A 21,514-nucleotide genomic window follows, 5' to 3' on the forward strand; every position below is an offset into this window, starting at 1 on the left:
CCAGAACCACACTGCTAACCGTATGTCTAACCATTACCCCAAATTAAGACCAAATTGCACATTTTGGTTTTCATATATTTATCGATATGGCCAATTTTGACTTTGCCGCAGGCCATCTACTAGCTAGTGGATGACATTCTAATTCAGGCTCCATACCAAAGATTTGTTATATCTGTTCCGATACCGGCATATCCAAAATGGCTACCGCCGTTCCAGTTGATTCGGGATTGACTGCTCCGACAGGTATCTATAATAACTAATTTAGGTCTCCGTGAAGTAGTTTGCACGAAAATGCAATCTAATTAACGTAGCTACAGATTCAGCACAGCCTGTAGCTGAATATGGTCATTTTGTCTGAATTCAACTGACTCAATTTCTCCTTCTGTCTGAGCTAGCTAACGTTATCACAGTTGCTGTTAGCCAGTTTGCTAACGTCAACAATCGGATCGGATGGATTGCGTTATAGCTAGCTAGGCATCTAACGTTACACGCTTGAAATTGGGTCATGTACTTTATGGTGTTTGTAGTAAGGGCTTGGGATGGGATAGCCGCACACCCGATAATGTGATTATTTTCAATCAGATGTAGCTAGTTAATGTTAGCTCACCCTGAATGGGGCAAATTCTCCAACTCCAGCAATGTTAACTACAGTAGTTGGCTAATTTACTGCTTCTGTTAACTATTTGCCATGCTCGAAACCAGTGGTCCTTTGTTGATATTTTGTAATATTTGCCGCATGTCGTAGTAGGACAAAACACCTGTTAATTGATGTTAGCTGGCTAACTCGCCAGCTAACTAGCCAACCCAACAAACTGAGGCCAGCCAGCAATGTTGGCTAGCTAACTAGGTGTGTGTTGAATATTTACTTGTAATGCCAACACAATTGTTTTCTTGGATAGAATGTGGTGGTCATGTCTATGTTGTTGACACAGTAATGTTGTTCTGCAGCTTTTGGACTCATGACAAAAACAGGCAGTCACTAATCAATTAGGCTAAGTAACGTTAGTTTAGGGTGGAATGGATACAGATTTCGCTTCCACGGGAGATATTTTTTTTAAATTTAACTAGGAAAGTCAGATAAGAACAAATTCTTATTTACAATGACGGCCTAGGAACAGTGGGTTAACTGCCTTGTTCAGGGGCAGAACGACCGAGTTTTACCTTGTCAGCTCGAGGGATTCGATCTAGCACCCTTTCGGGTTACTGGCCCAACGCTCTAACCACTAGGCTACCTGCCACACCGGCTACTTGATAATAAGCAATAGTCTGATTAATATAGGCCTATGTGGTTGAAGAAGAGCCTCCTGCTCTGTCATCATTCCAGCACATTTACAGAGAACTTCACTGGAAGTCACAGAGAGGAAGAGGAATCACGGGGAGTCCTGACTAGAGCTGGGCGATAAGTACATATCGAGTTAAATTGCCTGAATTGTTGCGAGAACGATACGTTTATAACATTAATGTTCGCCACAGTTAAAAAAAAAAAACATCCTTTATACTACTACTGGTTTGATGGTTGTAGTTATCAATTGTCCCATTAACAATCGCCCAAATTAGGCAACTTATTTCATTTCAAACTTCACATTTTTCTAGTATAGGCTATGGATCGAAATGAACGATATCAGCAAAATGCCTGCGATAAGTGATCAGTGTTGGTAATTTTTGGTTTATTTCCCCAGGTCTAGTCCTGACTGATTTGGTTTTTGGTTGTGGTCACATTATTCACTTGTTCAGAATCAGTTCATATCAGAGGTTATTTTTTTATATTTTTTATTTCACCTTTATTTAACCAGGTAGGCTAGTTGAGAACAAGTTCTCATTTGCAACTGCGACCTGGCCAAGATAAAGCATAGCAATTCGACACATACAACAACACAGAGTTACACATGTAATAAACAAAACATACACTAGAACAAAGAAAACAAAAACTCTAGATACAGTGAGTGCAAATGAGGTAAGATAAGGGAGTTAAGGCAATAAATAGGCCATGGTGGCGAAGTAATTACAATATAGCAAGAGCAACATCATTGATGTATACAGAGAAGAGAGTCGGCCCAAGGATTGAACCCTGTGGCACCCCCATAGAGACTGCCAGAGGTCCAGACAACAGGCCCTCCGATTTGACACACTGAACTCTATCAGAGAAGTAGTTGGTAAACCAGGCGAGGCAATCATTTGAGAAACCAAGGCTGTCGAGTCTGCCAATAAGAATGTGGTGATTGACAGAGTCGAAAGCCTTGGCCAGGTTGATGAATACGGCTGCACAGTAATGTCTCTTATCGATGGCGGTTATGATGTCGTTTAGGACCTTGAGCTTGGCTGAGGTGCACCCATGACCAGCTCTGAAACCAGGTTGCATAGCGGAGAAGGTACGGTGGGATTCGAAATGGTCGGTAATAGAGGTCGACCGATTTAATCGGGATGGCCGATTTTAATTAGGGCCGATTTCAAGTTTTCATAACAATCGGAAATCGGTAATTTTGGATGCCGATTTTGCTGATTTTTTTTTTTTTACAACTTTATTTAACTAGGCAAGTCAGTTAAGAACACATTCTTAATTTCAATGACGGCCTAGGAACGGTTTGTTAACTGCCTTGTTCAGGGGCAGAACGACAGATTTTTACCTTGTCAGCTCAGGGATTCAATCTTGCAACCTTACGGTTAACTAGTCCAACGCTCTAACCACCTGCCTCACGAGGAGCACGCCTGTTACGCGAATGCAGTAAGAAGCCAAGGTAAGTTACTAGCTACCATTAAACGTATCTTATAAAAAACAATCAATCAATCATAATCACTAGTTATATCTACACATGGTTGATGATATTACTAGTTTATCTAGCGTGTCTTGCGTTGCATATAATCGATGCAGTGCACATTCGCGAAAAAGGACTGTCGTTGCTCCAACGTGTACCTAACCATAAACATCAATGCCTTTCTTAAAATCAATACACAGAAGTTTATATTTTTAAACCTGCATATTTAGCTAAAGGAAATCCAGTTTAGCAGGCAATATTAACCAGGTGAAATTGTGTCACTTCTCTTGCATTCATTGCACACAGAGTCAGGGTATATGCAACAGTTTGGGCTGCCTGGCTCATTGCAAACTAATTTGCCAGAATTTTACGTAATTATGACATAACATTGAAGGTTGTGCAATATAACAGGAATATTTAGACTTATGGATGCCACCCGTTAGATAAAATACGGAACGGTTCCGTATTTCACTAAAAGAATAAACGTTTTGTTTTCAAGATGATAGTTTCCGGATTCGACCATATTAATGACCTATGGCTCGTATTTCTGTGTGTTATTATGTTATAATTAAGTCTATGATTTTATAGAGCAGTCTGACTGAGTAAATGGTAGGCAGCAGCAGGCTCGTACGCATTCATTCAAACAGCACTTTCGTGCGTTTTGCCAGTAGCTCTTCGCAATGCTTCAAGCATTGCGCTGTTTATGACTTCAAGCCTATCAACTCCCGAGAATAGGCTGGTGTAACCGATGTGAAATGGCTAGCTTGTTAGCGGGGTGCGCACTAATAGCGTTTCAAACGTCACTCGCTCTGAGACTTGGAGTAGTTATTCCCCTTGCTCTGCATGGGTAACGCTGCTTCGAGGATGGCTGTTGTCGATGTGTTCCTGGTTCGAGCCCAGGTAGCGGCGAGGAGAGGGACGGAAGCTATACTGTTACACTGGCAATACTAAAGTGCCTATAAGAACATCCAATAGTCAAAGGTATATGAAATACAAATGGTATAGAGAGAAATAGTGCTAGAATTCCTATAATAACTACAACCTAAAACTTCTTACCTGGGAATATTGAAGACTCATGTTAAAAGGAACCACCAGCTGTCATATGTTCTCATGTTCTGAGCAAGGAACTTAAACGTTAGCTTTTTTACATGGCACATATTGCACTTTTACTTTCTTCTCCAACACTTTGTTTTTGCATTATTTAAACCAAATTGAACATGTTTCGTTATTTATTTGAGGCTAAATAGATTTTATTGATGTATTATATTAAGTTAAAATAAGTGTTCATTCAGTATTGTTGTAATTGTCATTATTACAAATACATTTTAAAAATCGGCCGATTAATCGGTATCAGCTTTTTTTGGTCCTCCAATAATCGGTATCGGCATTGAAAAATCATAATCGGTCGACCTCTAGTCGGTAATCTGTTTGTTAACTTGGCTTTCGAAGACCTTAGAAAGACAGGGTAGGATAGATATAGGTCTGTAGCAGTTTGGGTCTAGATTGTCACCCCCTGTGAAGAGGGGGATGACCGCGGCAGCTTTCCAATCTTTGGGAATCTCAGAAGATACGAGAGGTTGAACAGGCTAGTAATAGGGGTTGCAACAATTCCGGCAGATCATTTTAGAAAGAGAGGGTCCAGATTGTCTAGCCCGACTGATTTGTAGGGGTCCAGATTTTGCAGCTCTTTCAGAACATCAGCTATCTGGATTTGGGTGAAGGAGAAATGGTGGGGGCTTTGGCGGGTTGCTGTGCCGGGCAGTTGACCGGGGTAGGGGTAGCCAGGTGGAAAGCATGGCCAGCCGTAGAGAAATGCTTTTTGAAATTCTCAATTATAGTGGATTTATGATGTGATGATGTGAACAGTGACGCTGGGTCAGGACAGGAGAGTCTTCTCCACCTTTCTAAGCCTGTTATCGTACAGGCTCTTATCAGCTTGACTACGGTGTTTGTTACAGTTGATCTTTCCTTGGTACTGTGGTAGCTAGCCAGTTTGAGTCAGGTCATGAGAATAGACAGGTCTGTTTTGGTCCCACATTAACAAGCCTGATTGCTTTATGGGGATCTAAGTCTGACTACAGGACTGCGAACTAGGCCAATGAACACACACATACAAATGATACAGGGTGTTCTCACTATATACAGTACCAGTCAAAAGTTTGGACACATATTCATTGCAGGGTTTTTCTTTATTTTTACTATTTTCAACATTGTATAATAAGTGAAGACATCAAAACTATGAAATAACACATATGGAATCATGTAGTTACCAAAATATATTTTATATTTGAGGTTCTTCAAAGTAGCCACAATTTGCATTGATGACAGCTTTGCACACTCTTGGCATTCTCTCAACCAGCTTCATGAGGAATGTTTTTTGAAGGAGTTCCCACATATGCTGAGCACTTGTTGGCTGCTTTTCCTTCACTCTATGGTCCAACTCATCCCAAACCATCTCAATTGGGTTGAGGTCAGCTGATTTGGAGGCCAGGTCATCTGATGCAGCACTCCATCACTCTCCTTGGTCAAATAGCCCTTACACAGCCTGGAGGTGTGTTTTGGGTCATTGTTCTGTTGAAAAACAAATTATCGTCCCACTAAGCCAAACCAGATGTGATGGCGTATCGCTGCAGAATACTGTGGTAGCCATTCTGGTTAGGTGTGCCTTTTATTCTAAATAAATCACTGACAGTGTCACCAGCAAAGCACCATCACACTTCTCCCATGCTTCACGGTGGGAACCACATATGCAGAGATCATCCATTCACCTACTCTGCGTCTCACAAAGACATGGCGGTTGGAACCAAACATTTCACATTTGGACTCATCAGACCAACTCATCAGACCAAAGGACAGATTTCTACCGGTCTAATGTCCATTTGTTGTTTTTCTTGGCTCAAGCAAGTCTCTTCTTCTTATTGGTGTCCTTTTTAGTAGTGGTTTCTTTGCAGCAATTCGACCATGAAGGCCTGATTCACGCTGAATTCTCCGCTGAACAGTTGATGTTGAGATGTCTGTTACTTGAACTCTGTGAAGCATTTATTTGAGCTGCAATTTCTGGGGCTGGTAACTCTAATGAACTTATCCTGAACTTGAACTTATGTTGGGGGCAGCAGGTAGCCTAGTGGTTAGAGCGCTGGGCCAGTAACTGGAAGGTTGCTAGATCGAATCCCCGAGCTGACAAGTAAACATCTGTCGTCCTGCCCCTGAACCCACTGTTCTTAGGCCATCATTGTAAATAAGAATTTGTTCTTAACTGACTTGCCTAGTTAAACAAAGGTAAAATAAAAATCCTCTGCAGCAGAGGTAACTCTGGGTCTTCCTTTCCTGTGGTGGTCCTCATGTGAGCCAGTTTCATCATAGTGCTTGATGGTTTTTGTGACTGCACTTGAAGAAACTGATTTGGCTCAAATGCATTAAGAAGGAAAGAAATTCCACAAATTAACTTTTAACAAGGCACACCTGTTAATTGAATTGCATTCCAGGTGACTACCTCATGAAGCTGGTTGAAAGAATGCCAATAGTGCCAAAGCTGTCATCAAGGCAAAGGTGGCTACTTTGAAGAATCTCAAATATATGAAATATTTAGATTTGTTTAGCTTTTTTGGTTACTACATGATTCCATATGTGTTATATCATAGTTTTGATGTCTTCACTATTATTCTACAATGTGGAAAAAAGTAAAAAATAAAAACCCTGGAATGAGTACTTTTGACTGGTACTGTATAAGTTCATAAATTAGGCCAATAACCAGCACATTTACTCTACTCTGTCAGACAAAAATAGGGGAGTGTCCCATATTATTGCTCTACATGCAGGCTACAGTACAGGCTGCTAGCAGGCAAACAGCCAACATGTGTTTTGAACTGCACTGGCACTGGGAGATATGTTTAGTATGCACGCACCCTCATTGTAACTGTGGAAATGTTTGGATACAATGTCGAACTAGGATGTTATTGAAATCCTATTGTAAAAACCAGCTTTTCTTAAATTGAGCACTGCTTGTTTCTAGATCTCTGTAGCATGTGGTCCATTTAGGCTAATTTAGAGGTGAGCAATGTGATTGAAGCCTAATTCGGTTGCATGCATGCCTTGTTCATGTGTAACTGGTTGTGGTTGTTCTGAATCTTCTTCCATAGACATTAGGACTCTGTTCTGGAGGAGAGCCTTGCAGAGAGGTACCTGCATGGGGTTGCAGTGTGTGTTTGTGTGTGAGGGAGCGGCTGAGCGTGTGCTTCGTTCCTGTGAGTGCCTCTTACAGGCATTACAGGGCCTTGTGGCATTTGAGCAAGCTGAGAGCAAGCAAAGGAGGAGTGGACCAAATATAGGCTGTTAACTGTTGTTTTCTATTGTGCATGTTTGCTTTCTATTGTGTGCAATGCATTTTGCAGTGAAATCGCTACAACATGGTTTAGCAAGACAAAGTGCCTCTCTACTCCTGAATGAACTAATCCTTGTGGTGTTTGCTCAAGCAATGTGGATTGGTTTAATTGATGGATGAAATCCATCTCACAATTTGAATAGGCCTAGCCTAATATCACAGACAAATAGCCGTTAGGCTGTTTCCTGTTTCGCTATCAGTACCCCACCTTTCCATGATATATTTTCAGTAGGTCTCCCTCCTCTCTCCTCATCGTCCTCAACATAACTCTGACCTGCCCACACTATTACAATAACAGCAGACAATTTTTTTGCCAACTGGTTGTAATATCACTATGTTGAAACTCAGAAATAGCAGTTGCTATTGGTTACAGGCCTGAAGTTCTCATGGAGTGGGTGAGAAGGCGAATCTCACACACGCACACCATTTTAAATGGCGAATCCTTTTGTGAGGAGCACATATTTCAAGCATTGTCATAACGATGTGAAAACATTGAGATAATACCAGACATATTTTGCTTCTAGATTTTTCACACACGTGTTTGTTGTGTTTCTCTATATTGGCATGTTTGTCGCACAAATTGGCAATGTTTTACAATAGGCTATGGGATGTTATCTCTTGGGCTGGATAAAGTTGGGGCTGGGCCTGAGGTCTGCAGGGTCAAATTTATTCTTAGAGAGGATTGGTAATGAGAACATCCCTACCAAAAAGGAAGATGGCAACTCGGTGAGTCACAGGGAAAGTCCCAAGCTTAGTTTGGGTGATGGAAAAAGTTTAGTCATTGCCTGTTGTAGAGGATCCAGTGGTCTAGACACAGTATCAGACTGGAGTTATGTCTGCCAGAGACCTGTGGTAGAGGATCCAGGGGTCTAGACACAGTATCAGACTGGAGTTATGTCTGCCAGAGACCTGTGGTAGAGGACCCAGTCGTCTAGACACAGTATCAGACTGGGGTTATGTCTGCCAGAGACCTGTGGTAGAGGACCCAGGGGTCTAGACACAGTATCAGACTGGGGTTATGTCTGCCAGAGACCTGTGGTAGAGGACCCAGGGGTCTAGACACAGTATCAGACTGGGGTTATGTCTGCCAGAGACCTGTGGTAGAGGATCCAGGGGTCTAGACACAGTATCAGACTGGAGTTATGTCTGCCAGAGACCTGTGGTAGAGGACCCAGTCGTCTAGACACAGTATCAGACTGGGGTTATGTCTGCCAGAGACCTGTGGTAGAGGACCCAGTCGTCTAGACACAGTATCAGACTGGGGTTATGTCTGCCAGAGACCTGTGGTAGAGGACCGAGGGGTCTAGACACAGTATCAGACTGGGGTTATGTCTGCCAGAGACCTGTGGTAGAGGACCCAGGGGTCTAGACACAGTATCAGACTGGGGTTATGTCTGCCAGAGACCTGTGGTAGAGGACCCAGGGGTCTAGACACAGTATCAGACTGGGGTTATGTCTGCCAGAGACCTGTGGTAGAGGACCCAGTGGTCTAGACACAGTATCAGACTGGGGTTATGTCTGCCAGAGACCTGTGGTAGAGGACCCAGTGGTCTAGACACAGTATCAGACTGGGGTTATGTCTGCCAGAGACCTGTGGTAGAGGACCCAGGGGTCTAGACACAGTATCAGACTGGGGTTATGTTTTGCAGAGACTGGCGTATGTCCCTGTGTCGATGCCAAGGGTTCTCGTTCCTCCCACCATCCTGATATTTCAATGTACCCGGTGTTCCCCATTAAACCTAATACCAGGCTATGTCCACTCATCGCTCTGTATTTTTGTGTGTGTGTGGTGTTATGCAGCGAGTGGACAGTTAACTTGTTGCCCTTCCGCTGCTCTATGCTCTCTCACAGTATCTGCTCTGCGGTAGACGGTCTGAGAGGGAATGCTGTAATACTACGGTATACTGTCTGGAGATGGAGAGGCACTAAGTAACAGATAGGCAGTCGGTAAGGGTAGTAACTACAAGCTACAACATTTGGTGTTTTAGAATTTAGTGAAAAACGTCATACAAATGCAATGCATCCTGAGCAGTGACTGAAGTACAGGGTTCCCCTGGATTGTTTTAGGCTTGAGGCAAAGGCCCAACCACAACAGCATCCAGGGCAGGCTGACATGGAAGCAGCATTAGAGGGAAAAGTGGGGTAAATCTAGAGCAGAATGTGAATTGGAGCAGCAGTTAGCCTAGGCCATTCCTGTGGCTGTGTAGGTCTAACCATGGCTCGGCATCTGTGGAAAATTACACGGTTGATGGCTGTTTTTGTAATTAACTAAGAGTGGTTGTCAAGCACTTACTGTGACAAATTTCTTCTCAAGTCAAAATTACGCTGAAGTTTATTAGGTTTTGTGCATGGAGTGGAAAGACTGCAATGAAGCAATTCGGTCAGACACTAGGGTTGGCCGATTGTACGATTGCATCGTTGATGATGACATCTCGATGTCAAACGATAGTTTAACATATTTGAATTTTACTACACCGCTGGAGTCTTAGCTCACAACAGTGCAGTGAGCACACAGCAGGGCGGCATGCCAAATGGCCTACACCCTAATTGCCGTAGCCTACATTTTCAATACATGTGGTGGTTAGATTATTAACATAATACAAGAGAACAATGTAGAAAGAGCGGAGAGCACCAAAGCAGAGCAAAATGTCAGACCGCGCCTAACGTGTTTTTTATTTCATATCCCCTCCAATGTAGGATGAACAATAAATAGTGTCGTTAAATCCCTCTTTGCAAACCAAACAGACAATAATATAGGCCTACACACAGGCTACTGTCAATAAATTGCAGTAAACGTTACTTTGACAAGTTAAACTAATATTTATAATATTGTCGAAGTGTTTGTTAATGTCCTTGAATTGTGCAACGGACAATCGGGTATAAGCTCCTACCGCAGCACTTTCAATAAGCGGGAACCAAAATAAATGAATGATGAGTCTGTCGGAATTGTCTCACAAACAACTTTCTTTTGAATAGCTTACAAATTGTGCATTTATATAATAGTCAACATCAATGAGATTAAATAAAGTATTATTTAGCCTTTAACATTCTTTATAACACTTGAATGAACATTGGTTTAGGCTTAAAACGAATAGGCCTATTATCCTTAGGCTAAAAATCCTAAATATACAATCAGATAAAACAAATGATTATTTATAACAAGGAACACCAGCATGTTCACCCCCGGAGTATCGAACTCAGCAGGATGACGGAGGTTTGTAGTTTGTCCATCCTTTGCCCTGATAAGTGCCTTGGGTAAGATCTGCTGGCTCACCTGTATCATATGGCCTGAAATTGAGCAAAAAACTGCCAAACAGGCGAAGACGTGCTTTCCCCCCCACTAAAAGTCAGCCATAGTTTTTTTCTGATTTAGCATCGTCAGGCTACACTATAGTTACTAAGTGAAATCCACTTTTTGAAACTGACGGAAAGTAGCCTAATGGAAGAAAGAATGTCACAAATGTGCTTTTCCAGATGAAATAACAATACACTTGATACGGCTGTAATATTTGTTTTTAAAAGGTCTACTAATATAATTGACATCTGAGTATTTTTATGGACAAGAGAATAATAGACCTTCCAGTCCTTCTGTAGCCAAGAACAAGGTAAACATAAGTAAGCCTTGTTTTGAAAAATGATTTAATGAACTTTTGTAACAATTTGAATAAGAACAATGACGACATGCACCAAATCACAGTTCTGGTATAACCAAGTGTCTTTTAATATTGCGTTCTTCCTGCCAATTGACCCCTCCGTGCGCAATGTATATCAACGACGTGTGGATGGGACGATGTGTCATTCCAGACATCGCACAACCCGATCAGACACTTTAATGCGTGTTCCTTCCTCCATAAACTACTATACTATATGACAAGTTCATCACTACAGTTGGCTAGCATGACTCCAGCTCTGTGATATTAGCTAGGTTCTGTCGGTAACTATTAGATTCTAAGAGGACTGAGTTGCACATGGAACATGGAGGAGCCTAACAAAAATAGGCCCATCACTATACTCTCTGATATGTTTTCCTTTTTTCTCTCTCCTCTCAAGGGTCCAGTGCGTCTCGGAAAATGGCATCTCCAGAGGTAAGACAGACACCATCCCTGACTCACAAAACCACTAATTACAGCACTCTGCTGATGATGCTGGAGCACTGTTGATGAAACTGTGTTTTCCACTACCTTTAGGTTTAGGGAACAGTGTGTGTATTTACACAACATTTATAGACCCTGGTGAAGATGTGTTGTATATCACCTCTCTGTCTAGGGAGAGGACACAGGATATGTGGAAAGGGAGGGGGAACTGGTTTTGATGGTTTCTGTGTGTCAATGGCAGATGTTTACCTTTAAGCTGTGTGTCATAAAACCAAACAATGGAGAGAACAGGATGACGTGGAAACTTGTTTTAATGGAGTCAAACATACAACTCTATAGTGCATTTCTTAGTTTCTTAATACCTTTTATTTTTCCCATGCTCTCTTCCATCTTTCTATCCTCTCCCCTCTCTCTCTCTTTCATCCTGTCTCTCTGTCTCAGATGCCTGGATCCAGTCAGAGTATGAAGAAGACCATTGGACACAGAGGAGTTGAGACGAACACTGGAGAGACCACCTATAAGAAGGTCAGCATGGGGTCAACACACACACACCACATGTGTGCTAAAATTACCCGTAGCCTGAAACCTTTCCTCGTCCACACCCAATGATGACTCGCAGAATGTAATGTACACAAGCATTTGAGAGTCATAGATTATAACATGAGAATTCCTCAGACACAATGAATTTATCAATCTCTCTTGACAAGCCTCCATTTCTCTCTTCCACTTCCCCCTCCAGACCACGTCGTCAGCCCTGAAAGGAGCAATTCAGCTGGGCATCACTCACACTGTGGGCAGCCTGAGTCAGAAGGCTGAGAGGGATGTTCTCATGCAGGACTTTGTGGTGGTCGAGAGCATCTTCTTCCCCAGGTTAGACGTGTGTGTGTTTCTCTTTGTGTGTCTGTGTCACTGGCGTAGCACACAACCCCGGAACACCCGCATGAGGTATGGGGGCCCCCCGACTCCCCCCAAAATATAGGTCGGGCCCCCCAGATACTATATGAACATGTCGTAAACCATGAAGGAAATGTTTATAATTACAGGAAATTGGCTTTAAAACTGAAAGACGTTCTCTCAGCCTCATGGCAAAATGTGTAAAACAGCATGAGATTAGCTAGGAAAACTGAAACATGTTCTCTCAGCTTCGTGGCAAAATCTGTAAAATAGCATATGCAAATAATTACAGATGTGTAAAACAGCATGAGATTAGCTAGAAAACAATTTTTTTCCTGAACTGCGCTACACCACTGGTCTGTGCCCATCTTGCATTTATGCTTGAGAGAAGTCTTCCTGTATTCAGCACTCATTAACACCCTTCTCTCTGTCTCAGTGAAGGCAGTAACCTGACCCCTGCCCACCACTACAGTGATTTCAGGTTTAAGACCTACGCCCCCATCGCCTTCCGCTACTTCAGAGAACTCTTTGGCATCCGGCCAGACGACTACCTGGTCAGTAGACTACAAAAATTAACTTAATTGAATTTGGTTGTAGTTCTCTATGGTTGATTGGTTTTGTCTGGTTGTAGTTGTGTAGTCAGGATGCTAACTAACTCCTCTCCTACAGTACTCTCTGTGTAACGATGGCCTGATAGAGCTGTCTAACTCCGGGGCCAGTGGCTCTCTCTTCTACGTGTCCAGTGATGATGAGTTCATTATCAAGACGGTGCAGCACAAAGAGGCTGAGTTTCTCCAGAAGCTACTGCCAGGATACTTCATGGTGAGATATATTGAAGGAGGAGGGGGGGAGACTTCATGGACAGATACAGTTGAAGTCGGAAGTTTACATACACCTTAGCCAAATACATTTAAACTCAGTTTTTCACAATTCCCGACATTTAATCCTAGTAAAAATTCCCTGTCTTAGGTCAGTTAGGATCACCACTTTTTTATTTTAAGAATGTGAAATGTCAGAATAATAGTAGTGATTTATTTCAGCTTTTATTTCTTTCATCACATTCCCAGTGGGTCAGAAGTTTACATACACTCAATTACTATTTGGTAGCATTGCCTTTAAATTGTTTAACTTGGGTCAAACGTTTCGGGTAGCCTTCCACAAGCTTCCCACAATCTTCGCCCATTTCTCCTGACAGAGCTGGTGTAACTGAGCCAGGTTTGTAGGCCTCCTTGCTCGCACACACTTTTTCAGTTCTGCCCACAAATTTTCTATAGGATTGAGGTCAGGGCTTTGTGATGGCCACTCCAATACCTTGACTTTGTTGTCCTTAAGCCATTTTGCCACAACTTTGGAAGTATGCTTGGGGTCATTGTCCATTTGGAAGACCCATTTGCGACAAAGCTTTAAATTCCTGACTGATGTCTTGAGATGTTGCTTCAATATATCCACAGAATTTTCCTGCCTCATGATGACATCTATTTTGTGAAGTGCACCAGTCCCTCCTGCAGCAATGCATCCCCACAACATGATGCTGCCACCCCCGTGCTTCACAGTTGGGATGGTGTTCTCGGTTTGCAAGCCTCCCCCTTTTTCCTCCAAACATAATGATGGTCATTATGGCCAAACAGTTCTATTTCTGTTTTATCAGACCAGAGGACATTTCTCCAAAAAGTACAATCTTTGTTCCCATGTGCAGTTGCAAACTGTAGTCTGGCTTTTTATGGGGGGTTTGGAGCAGTGGCTTCTCCCTTGCTGAGCGGCCTTTCAGGTTATGTCGATATAGGACTCGTTTTATTGTTGCTATAGATACTTTTTTACCTGTTTCCTCCAGCATCTTCACAAGGTCCTTTGCTGTTGTTCTGGGATTGATTTGCACTTTTCGCACCAAAGTACGTTCATCTCTAGGAGACAGAACGCATCTCCTTCCTGAGCGGTATGACGGCTGCGTGGTCCCATGGTGTTTAAACTCGCGTACTATTGTTTGTACAGATTAACGTGGTACCTTCAGGCGTTTGGAAATTGCTCCCAAGGATGAACCAGAATTTTTTTTCTGAGGTCTTGGCTGATTTCTTTTGATTTTCCCATGATGTCAAGCAAAGAGGCACTGAGTTTGAAGGTAGGCCTTAATACATCCACAGGTACACCTCCAATTGACAAAAATTATGTCAATTAGCCTATCAGAAGCTTCTAAAGCCATGACATAATTTTCTGGAATTTTCCAAGCTGTTTAAAGACACAGTCAACTTAGTGTATGTAAACTTCTGACCCACTGTAATTGTGATACAGTGAATTATAAGTGAAATAATCTGTCTGTAAACAATTGTTGGAAAAATTACTTGTCATGCACAAAGTAGATGTCTTAACCGACTTGCCAGAACTAGTTTGTTAACAAGAAATTTGTGGAGTGGTTGAAAAACAAGTTTTAATGACTCCAACCTAAGTGTATGTAAACAACAGCTGTATTGAACAACTGTATTGAAGGAGGAGGGAGGGGAGACTTCATGGAGAGATACTGAAGGAGGAGGGGGGAGATTATTCGGTGGCCTGTGTGTTTTAGTGTTTATATAATACCTAGCTGTCTGTGGTGTCCTCTTGTCTTTTTCACTCTCCTCCTCTCCTTTCTACCCATCCCTTCCCCCTCTATAGAACCTGAATCAGAACAAACGGACCCTGCTCCCTAAGTTCTACGGTCTGTACTGCATCCAGGCGGGAGGGAAGAACATCCGCCTGGTGGTGATGAACAACCTGCTGCCCCGCGTGGTCCACATGCACCATAAGTACGACATGAAGGGTTCCACCTATAAGAGACGGGCCTCAGCCAAGGAGAGGGACAAGACTTTTCCCACCTTTAAAGACCTGGACTTCATCCAGGACCTGCCTGATGGACTGCTGCTGGAGACGGACAACTACAACGCCCTTAGCAAGACCATCCAGAGAGACTGCCTGGTGAGAGGGAGGGAGAGAGGGTGTGTGTGTGTGTGTTCTGTGTGTGCTGTTTGGGTCTACTGTATAGTAACTCTTATGTGTTTGTGTGTGTGCTCCAGCTCCTGCAGAGTTTTAAAATCATGGACTACAGTCTACTGGTGGGGATCCATAACCTGGAGCAGGCTAATAGAGAGAGGGAGAGAGGTGGGGGGCAGATGGGGGACAGTGGGGGGTCAGAGGGGGCAGTGACCCCAGACCAGCGCCGACCCCAGGCCCAGAAAAGTCTATACTGCACAGCCATGGAGTCTATACAGGGAGAGGCCCGCGGGAAGGGAGCCCTGGAGTCTGAGGACCAGTGAGTCAATCAATACATCACACAATATTACCATGGGAAAAGTGCAAACTGTCATGTAAATCTGGATTTGTTGATGGTGATTGGTTGGTGTGGCGTATGATGTCATTTCAGTATGGGCGGGATCCCAGCCAAGAACTCTAAAGGAGAGAGGTTGCTGGTCTTTATCGGCATCATCGACATTCTGCAGTCCTACAGGTAGGTGCTTGTGTTTCTTTGTGTGTGTGCGTTCTTGTGTACAGACTACATACCATTTCACATAGTAATATAATGACACAGTACTCAAAGTATTGGGAAAGTGACACATTTTTTGTTTTACTCCAGCATTTTGGATTTGAAATGATACACTGACCTGGTATGGATGAAAATACACTCAAATCAAAGCTTGACAGTCTGCACTTTAACATCATAGTCATTGTATCATTTTAAATCCAAAAAGTGCTGGGGTACAGAGCCAAAACAACAAAAAATGTGTCACTGTCCCAATACTTTTGGACCTCACTGTATATACCATTTAGCAGATGCTTTTATCCAAAGCGACTTAGTCATGCGTGCTTATATTTTACGTATGGATGGTCCCGGGAGTCGAACCCACTATCCTGGCGCCATGCTTTACCTACTGAGCTACGTTCACTAAGACTGTTTTTCAGGTTTATCAAGAAGTTGGAACACTCGTGGAAGGCCCTAGTCTATGATGGGGTAAGATACTACACACACACACATTACCTGTAGTACATTATGAAAGAAGCCACAGATGCATGTGTCAGATCTGCCACTGCTTATGTCAGGCCTATGTCAGGTTATAACTGGTTTATTTCTTTTCCTCTGTAGGATACAGTGTCGGTGCACAGACCAGGCTTCTACGCTGAGCGCTTCCAACAATTCATGTGTAACACAGTGTTCAAGAAGATCCCATGTAAGACTGCTGTGTGTGTGTCTTCTGTTTCAATATTTACTTTTATGATATAACGTGCTGTCGTTATTTTGTTTTCCCCACCCCTCAGTGAAGCTCTCCCCATCCAAGAAGTCTCGTGGTGGGGGTCCGGGGGGTCTGAGGAGAGCTCCTACCCTGGGAGGCCCCACCCCCCTCTCCCACGCTGCTGGACAGTCTGTAGTGGACTCCCGACTCGTCTACCAATCCCACTTCAACAGGGCTGACGCAGAGGGAGACAGCGGTGAGTGAACAGTTAACACAAACATTGATTGTATGTTTGATCAGAGGTCAAGGTGGACCAGAGCTACAAGAAGTGCCTATGGACAAGGGATTAGGGGTGGACTTGGAATTTTGCCATTAGTTCCCCTCTTTACTCCCTCTTTCTGTTCAGGCATGCAGTCGGGCAGGCCAGACCTGGTGCCAAGGACCCCTCCCCTGGCGGGAGGGTCAGGGGATGCAGAGGCCAACTTTTCCACGTCCTCATTAGGAAGCACAGGACTCACCTCCTCCTCTCCTCCGCTACAGTAACACATCCCTCCATCCCCTCTCCTCCAAAGTCAGTCCTCTTCAAGTCATCCAGTTCTCATGTGTCTCTCGCCCTCTCTCTCTCTCTCTCTCTCTCTAGGTCAGTAGGGGTTGAGGTGCATAGAGCAGTAACAAGCACAGACCAAGACCACGGTGTCTCCCACAGGTACACAAATGAATTACAGCACTGACTCATGTATTCCCACTTACATGAACACACCCACACCCTTATCAGTCTTCTCTCTCTGTCTCTCAGTATTGGTGCAGAAGTGGAAGCGTCAGGTGATCAGTCAGGTAATGAAGATGCCATCTCACTATCCGACATCGTCCCAGAGACTAACATCTGCTTTGTAAGTCTGGCCCAATCCTTTTCCTCCTCCTCTTCTTAAGATCTTCACTGTGGTGTTTCCCATGGCTCACTGGCCTCCCTCCCTGTGTGTCCCCCACAGTAACAACTGATCTGGAGTCATCTGAGGAAAAGGTGATTCTGGAACCAAGGAGGTGGGTGGAAGAGTGAGAGGGGGAGAGAAGTCTTGCATCTCCATCCTCACTCTTTTGATCCAGCCCTCCTTTTCTGCAGGGGAGGTTTGGAACATACTTCAGGCTGACTGAACAGGATGGGGGAGGTTGGGAAGTGAAGAGGGAGAGTGTGACTGGGTGCCAGAGAGAGGAACAAAGAGGGAGAGAGGTGTGTATCTATGTGTGAGGAGGTGGTGGCTGTCTAAAGGCTTGGTCAGCCAGACACACACAGGTATGCTGCTAGAAACCCTTCTCCAACTAAGTTACAGGAGTCTCTGTGTCACTGAACCCACTTACACTGTCCCACCTATCACAAAGCCTGAAGGGGAGAGGGATGTGGGCTTAGACACCCCTGCATCAACAGTGTGGAGGAGGAACACCGTGCTCTATATCACTCTCTGTTCTGTTACTTTGTGCATTCCTTCTTGTGGACAGTCTAAGTGGGTTTAGTTTTCAGTGACTCTGAGCATAATATCTCATATGTTATCATTCTACATCTCTCCACCCCTTCCTCCCTCCACACAGCCCGGAGATGGGAGGGACACAGGAGAATCATCTCTATATGTAGTGTTTTTTTTATTATGACCACACTTTTACTGCTGTGGACAGAACATATGACTTCATCACACAGACCTTCTATTCTTTTAGATTATGGATGTATACAGTAGCTGACTGACTGGATTTGGGTGCAGGAATGTACAGGCCAGAGCTATACTGCCCTACCAAGAAAAAGGCAGTAACTGCTCATAGCGTGGAACTGAGAAAAATGCCTTCTATTTACCTTAGTTTCACAGTTACCTAGTGGAGTTACTGCTAATATGACCCCCATTTTCTCAAACACAATACGAGGCAGGATACTTGCCCACGTGATTAAGTCATTTTTGCTACATTAAATACATACTAACTCATTTTTGACCAAATGAGCAGTTACTGCCTTTTTTCTTGGTAGGGCAGTATGGGTAGGCTATACACCACAGGGGGTTGGTGACACCTTAATTGGGGAGGACGGGCTCGTGGTAATGTCTTGAGTGAAATGGTATACTGCTATACACCGTGTTACCGGCTGATGGGAAGGCTCTGTCTCCATGGTTATCCTGGAATCTTCCTCTCTGATGAGACCACATGTGCTATATTGATCTAGGAGTGAGAGACCAGAGCAAGAACATAGTAATGTGCGCCACCTCCATGCCCTTAGAATAGAGCGGGGTTCCCCAACTGGCGGCCTGCAGATGCATTTCTTTTATTGGTGGACATTAAAGGTAAACACCAGCAAATCAGCTCCAAATGATTTCAATTGAAGAAATCTGTTCTAAAGTATTCCTATGCAAAATAGAGATGTGATTTGTAAGCCAGGTTTGAAATTGTTTGTCAAATATTATCTGTTTGGGCTTTCTTGCGGTCAATTTGCAGTCTAATTATTTGTAATTATGTTCCGGCCCCCTGACCATCCGTTCAAGAAAAAAAATCCCCCCACGGCTGAATCTAGTTGATGATCCTTCGAATGGAGGATCACCAGAGAAGAGACTAAGAGGAGCAGTAAGAGGACAGGACAGTGACCTGACCACACTAACGCTAGCTGCCTGTCACTTACAGTCTTCCTTTTTATATCTGTGCCTTTGTGTCTGTCTGGTGCTAGTCTTGCTGAGCTGTGTGTCTCATATTTTAATGTCCCGTTACACATACGTTCAAACTCTTGTTTGAGTCTGTTTTTATATTCTCACTACCAATCAAAAGTATCTTTGAAAGAAAATTGACCAATCAACCGGGAGGGTTGAAAGGAATGAGCCAATCAAAATTTTGAGCGAGCGTTTAACGCACACTCTACACATGCCTTTTTCGGTCTTCGTATGGCAGTTCAGTTTCATCACATTCATTCACACCCAACCATTTAGACTGTTTTGTACACAAAGATTATATGTGTTCTTCAAGCAATGGTAATTCTACCACTGTCATTCAAGCACTTTGATACTTTTATGTACAATGACCTGACTTTCATTAATAAGCAACGAGGGATTTCTGCTGGCTACAGAAATGGCTGCTTCACCCCACTGAGTTTGAGACTCACCACATTGTGTGAATGACTTTGTTTACGTCTCTGTAGTACACCTCTTGTACATTAACGTTTCTATAAACATAGGTTTGTTATTTTTTTCCCATTTGCTCAGTCATTGTGTAGAATACTAACACAAGCGCTGGGTGGCCGCTCATACTATTTATCCTGTAGTAGGATATTTCAGACACAGGGATACATATCACTGCCTAGTGGTTATGCTAGATCTTGTATTTCACACCAACACAGTGTGATTTAAAGGGGCACCATGGCCTGATTGTGAGGACACATTTCTAAGTAGATGGGAGTGCACATGTGGTCCAAAGCAGAGGGGAAGAGATGGACAGACTGACAAACTGGGGATATCAGCCTGTGGTGGAAATGATTCATGTTCATCGATGCACCGTGAGACAATAGGGAATGTTTAAAGGGAATGGGGGAGTACAAGAACACAGCCATGCCCTGAAGAAACTAGAGGCTGGAAGTGGAGCTCTTTCTGATCAACTGTCATGACAAATTGGAAAAGCAATCAAAATGGTATGGACTTGAACATGGATGAACTCACTGCATATGGAAACTACATGGAGGAGACCTATACTTCAGAACTTGAGTTTTGATGAACTTGATGTTTTCCTAACAGATCTGAGTTTAATGACCCTTCAAACAGAGTTGCAGCGCTCACCGTTTGAGAGGAGCTGTTCTGCATGATAACTATACATATTTTAAAGCACACAGGAAGGAAGGGCACAAGAGAGGGTGGTATTGGTTCCAAATGAGTTATTTACACTAACTTACTGCATGGTTTGATTCATTTCAAGTTCTTGCGTCTCTACTTTTCCTGGCGAACCCACCCTCTTTGTAAAAAGCTCATATGGTATTCCTGGTTAATTTATTTCCAAACATGGCCCTCAATTAAAAGTTGTGGTCTTTTGAATGTTTTGACCCTGATAACCCTGCTCAGCTTCCCCATCATTTCAAAGAGCTCAGTTCAGTCTTGTGCATTTTGTTTGAGAACAGTTGGCCACCAAAGAAAACACTCCAAGCCCCATGTTCCCAAGTTTTGAATCACATTTTCAATAGATGGTATTGTGTCTTATTATATAACTAGGGCCTTAGTGTGACAACAGGGTCTGGATTTGACTCCATGAACACTGATCATGACTTTTAGCGTATGCTTAACTTTACAAACTAACATCTGACAGTCAGAACAATGTTTTAAAGCCTGTGTGCTTCTGTGTAGATGCTGGATTAAACGTGTTGCAGTGTCTGGTGACTTGACTTGACCACAACAGACACCTCACCCTTTGGTGCTCAAAGGGCGGTACACTTGCAACACAGACACTACAGAACATATGAACTAATGCAATATGAACAAGTCTGCCATCTTAAAGTTTCAAGAACTGTATTTATTGTATTTGTATTATGACCTTGTAGCCTGAAATGATTCATAAGTTGTACATGTACTGTAGATGATTGTACGTATAATAATGTATTCTTCTGATAGGAAATGTCAGAGACTTAAGTAGTGTATTGCATATGGGAGGGGACTAGTTGACAATTTAACTTTTTATATTTCATGTTTGATTTTGATAGTGATATATTCTCCATTGTTCTGGGGCACGGATGTCCCATGCTTTTCTACGTTGAATGTTTCACACAGCCTCCGAGCCAATCTTGCTGGTTACCGTCTATGCTTCAATTACTCTATTTTTACTCTGCCTGTATAAAATGTGTATATGTATATAGTAGTCACGAAAATGCCTTCTCATGCTGCCTGTTCCTTCTACCATCTTTCAGTGATGTGATGTTTTTCATATTGGCTCTCTGATTTTAGAATAAACTTATTTTCTAAATGTTGGTTCTTGTCCTTATTCCTGAACATGATACAACTGTTTAGGGATTGGAAGGGTAGCTCTACAGTAGATCCACAAACTCACATCACTTTATTTTTGAGTGGGGGAGTCTTGTCCTTGACATGGCATTTTACAGTATATTGACTTTTAGGTTTTTGTTTGCAGGAGAGGCAAAGAAGGCCTTAAGCAGGGCCTTAAGCGTTCACTACTTTTTATCCTTAACCCACCCTCTTT

The 21,514-nt window shown here is 43.1% G+C and overlaps 1 protein-coding gene across 3 annotated transcripts; it reads left to right on the forward strand.

Moving 5' to 3' along the window:
- The first annotated feature begins 136 nt into the window (after positions 1 to 136).
- Positions 137 to 21,284, forward strand: LOC139573221 (phosphatidylinositol 4-phosphate 5-kinase type-1 alpha-like). 3 transcript variants are annotated; one of them, XM_071396442.1, is made up of 18 exons: positions 183 to 243; positions 6,893 to 6,931; positions 11,185 to 11,219; positions 11,670 to 11,753; positions 11,968 to 12,098; positions 12,559 to 12,676; positions 12,792 to 12,944; positions 14,769 to 15,068; positions 15,167 to 15,402; positions 15,514 to 15,597; positions 16,050 to 16,098; positions 16,231 to 16,315; positions 16,404 to 16,574; positions 16,725 to 16,857; positions 16,959 to 17,024; positions 17,115 to 17,208; positions 17,308 to 17,359; positions 17,439 to 21,284. In XM_071396442.1, exons 1-17 carry the CDS (start codon positions 198 to 200, stop codon positions 17,308 to 17,310), a joined length of 1,827 nt encoding a protein of 608 aa, XP_071252543.1. In that variant the 5' UTR covers positions 183 to 197; the 3' UTR covers positions 17,311 to 17,359; positions 17,439 to 21,284. The 3 variants fall into 3 exon arrangements, with proteins under 3 accessions (XP_071252544.1, XP_071252543.1, XP_071252542.1); XM_071396441.1 differs by having other exon boundaries at positions 17,308 to 21,284; XM_071396443.1 differs by lacking the exon at positions 6,893 to 6,931 and having other exon boundaries at positions 137 to 243; positions 17,308 to 21,284.
- Positions 21,285 to 21,514: the final 230 nt, after the last annotated feature.

This window comes from Salvelinus alpinus, chromosome 4 (assembly GCF_045679555.1).
Source record: "Salvelinus alpinus chromosome 4, SLU_Salpinus.1, whole genome shotgun sequence".
Lineage (NCBI taxonomy): Eukaryota > Metazoa > Chordata > Actinopteri > Salmoniformes > Salmonidae > Salvelinus > Salvelinus alpinus.

Bases quoted from the DNA above. Each gene is read 5' to 3' on its own strand.
- LOC139573221 (XM_071396441.1), top strand. From the start codon at position 198: ATGGCTACCGCCGTTCCAGTTGATTCGGGATTGACTGCTCCGACAG. The intron at 15,069-15,166 runs GTGAGAGGGAGG...TGTGTGCTCCAG, and splicing joins CCATCCAGAGAGACTGCCTG to CTCCTGCAGAGTTTTAAAAT. The intron at 17,025-17,114 runs GTACACAAATGA...TCTGTCTCTCAG, and splicing joins GACCACGGTGTCTCCCACAG to TATTGGTGCAGAAGTGGAAG.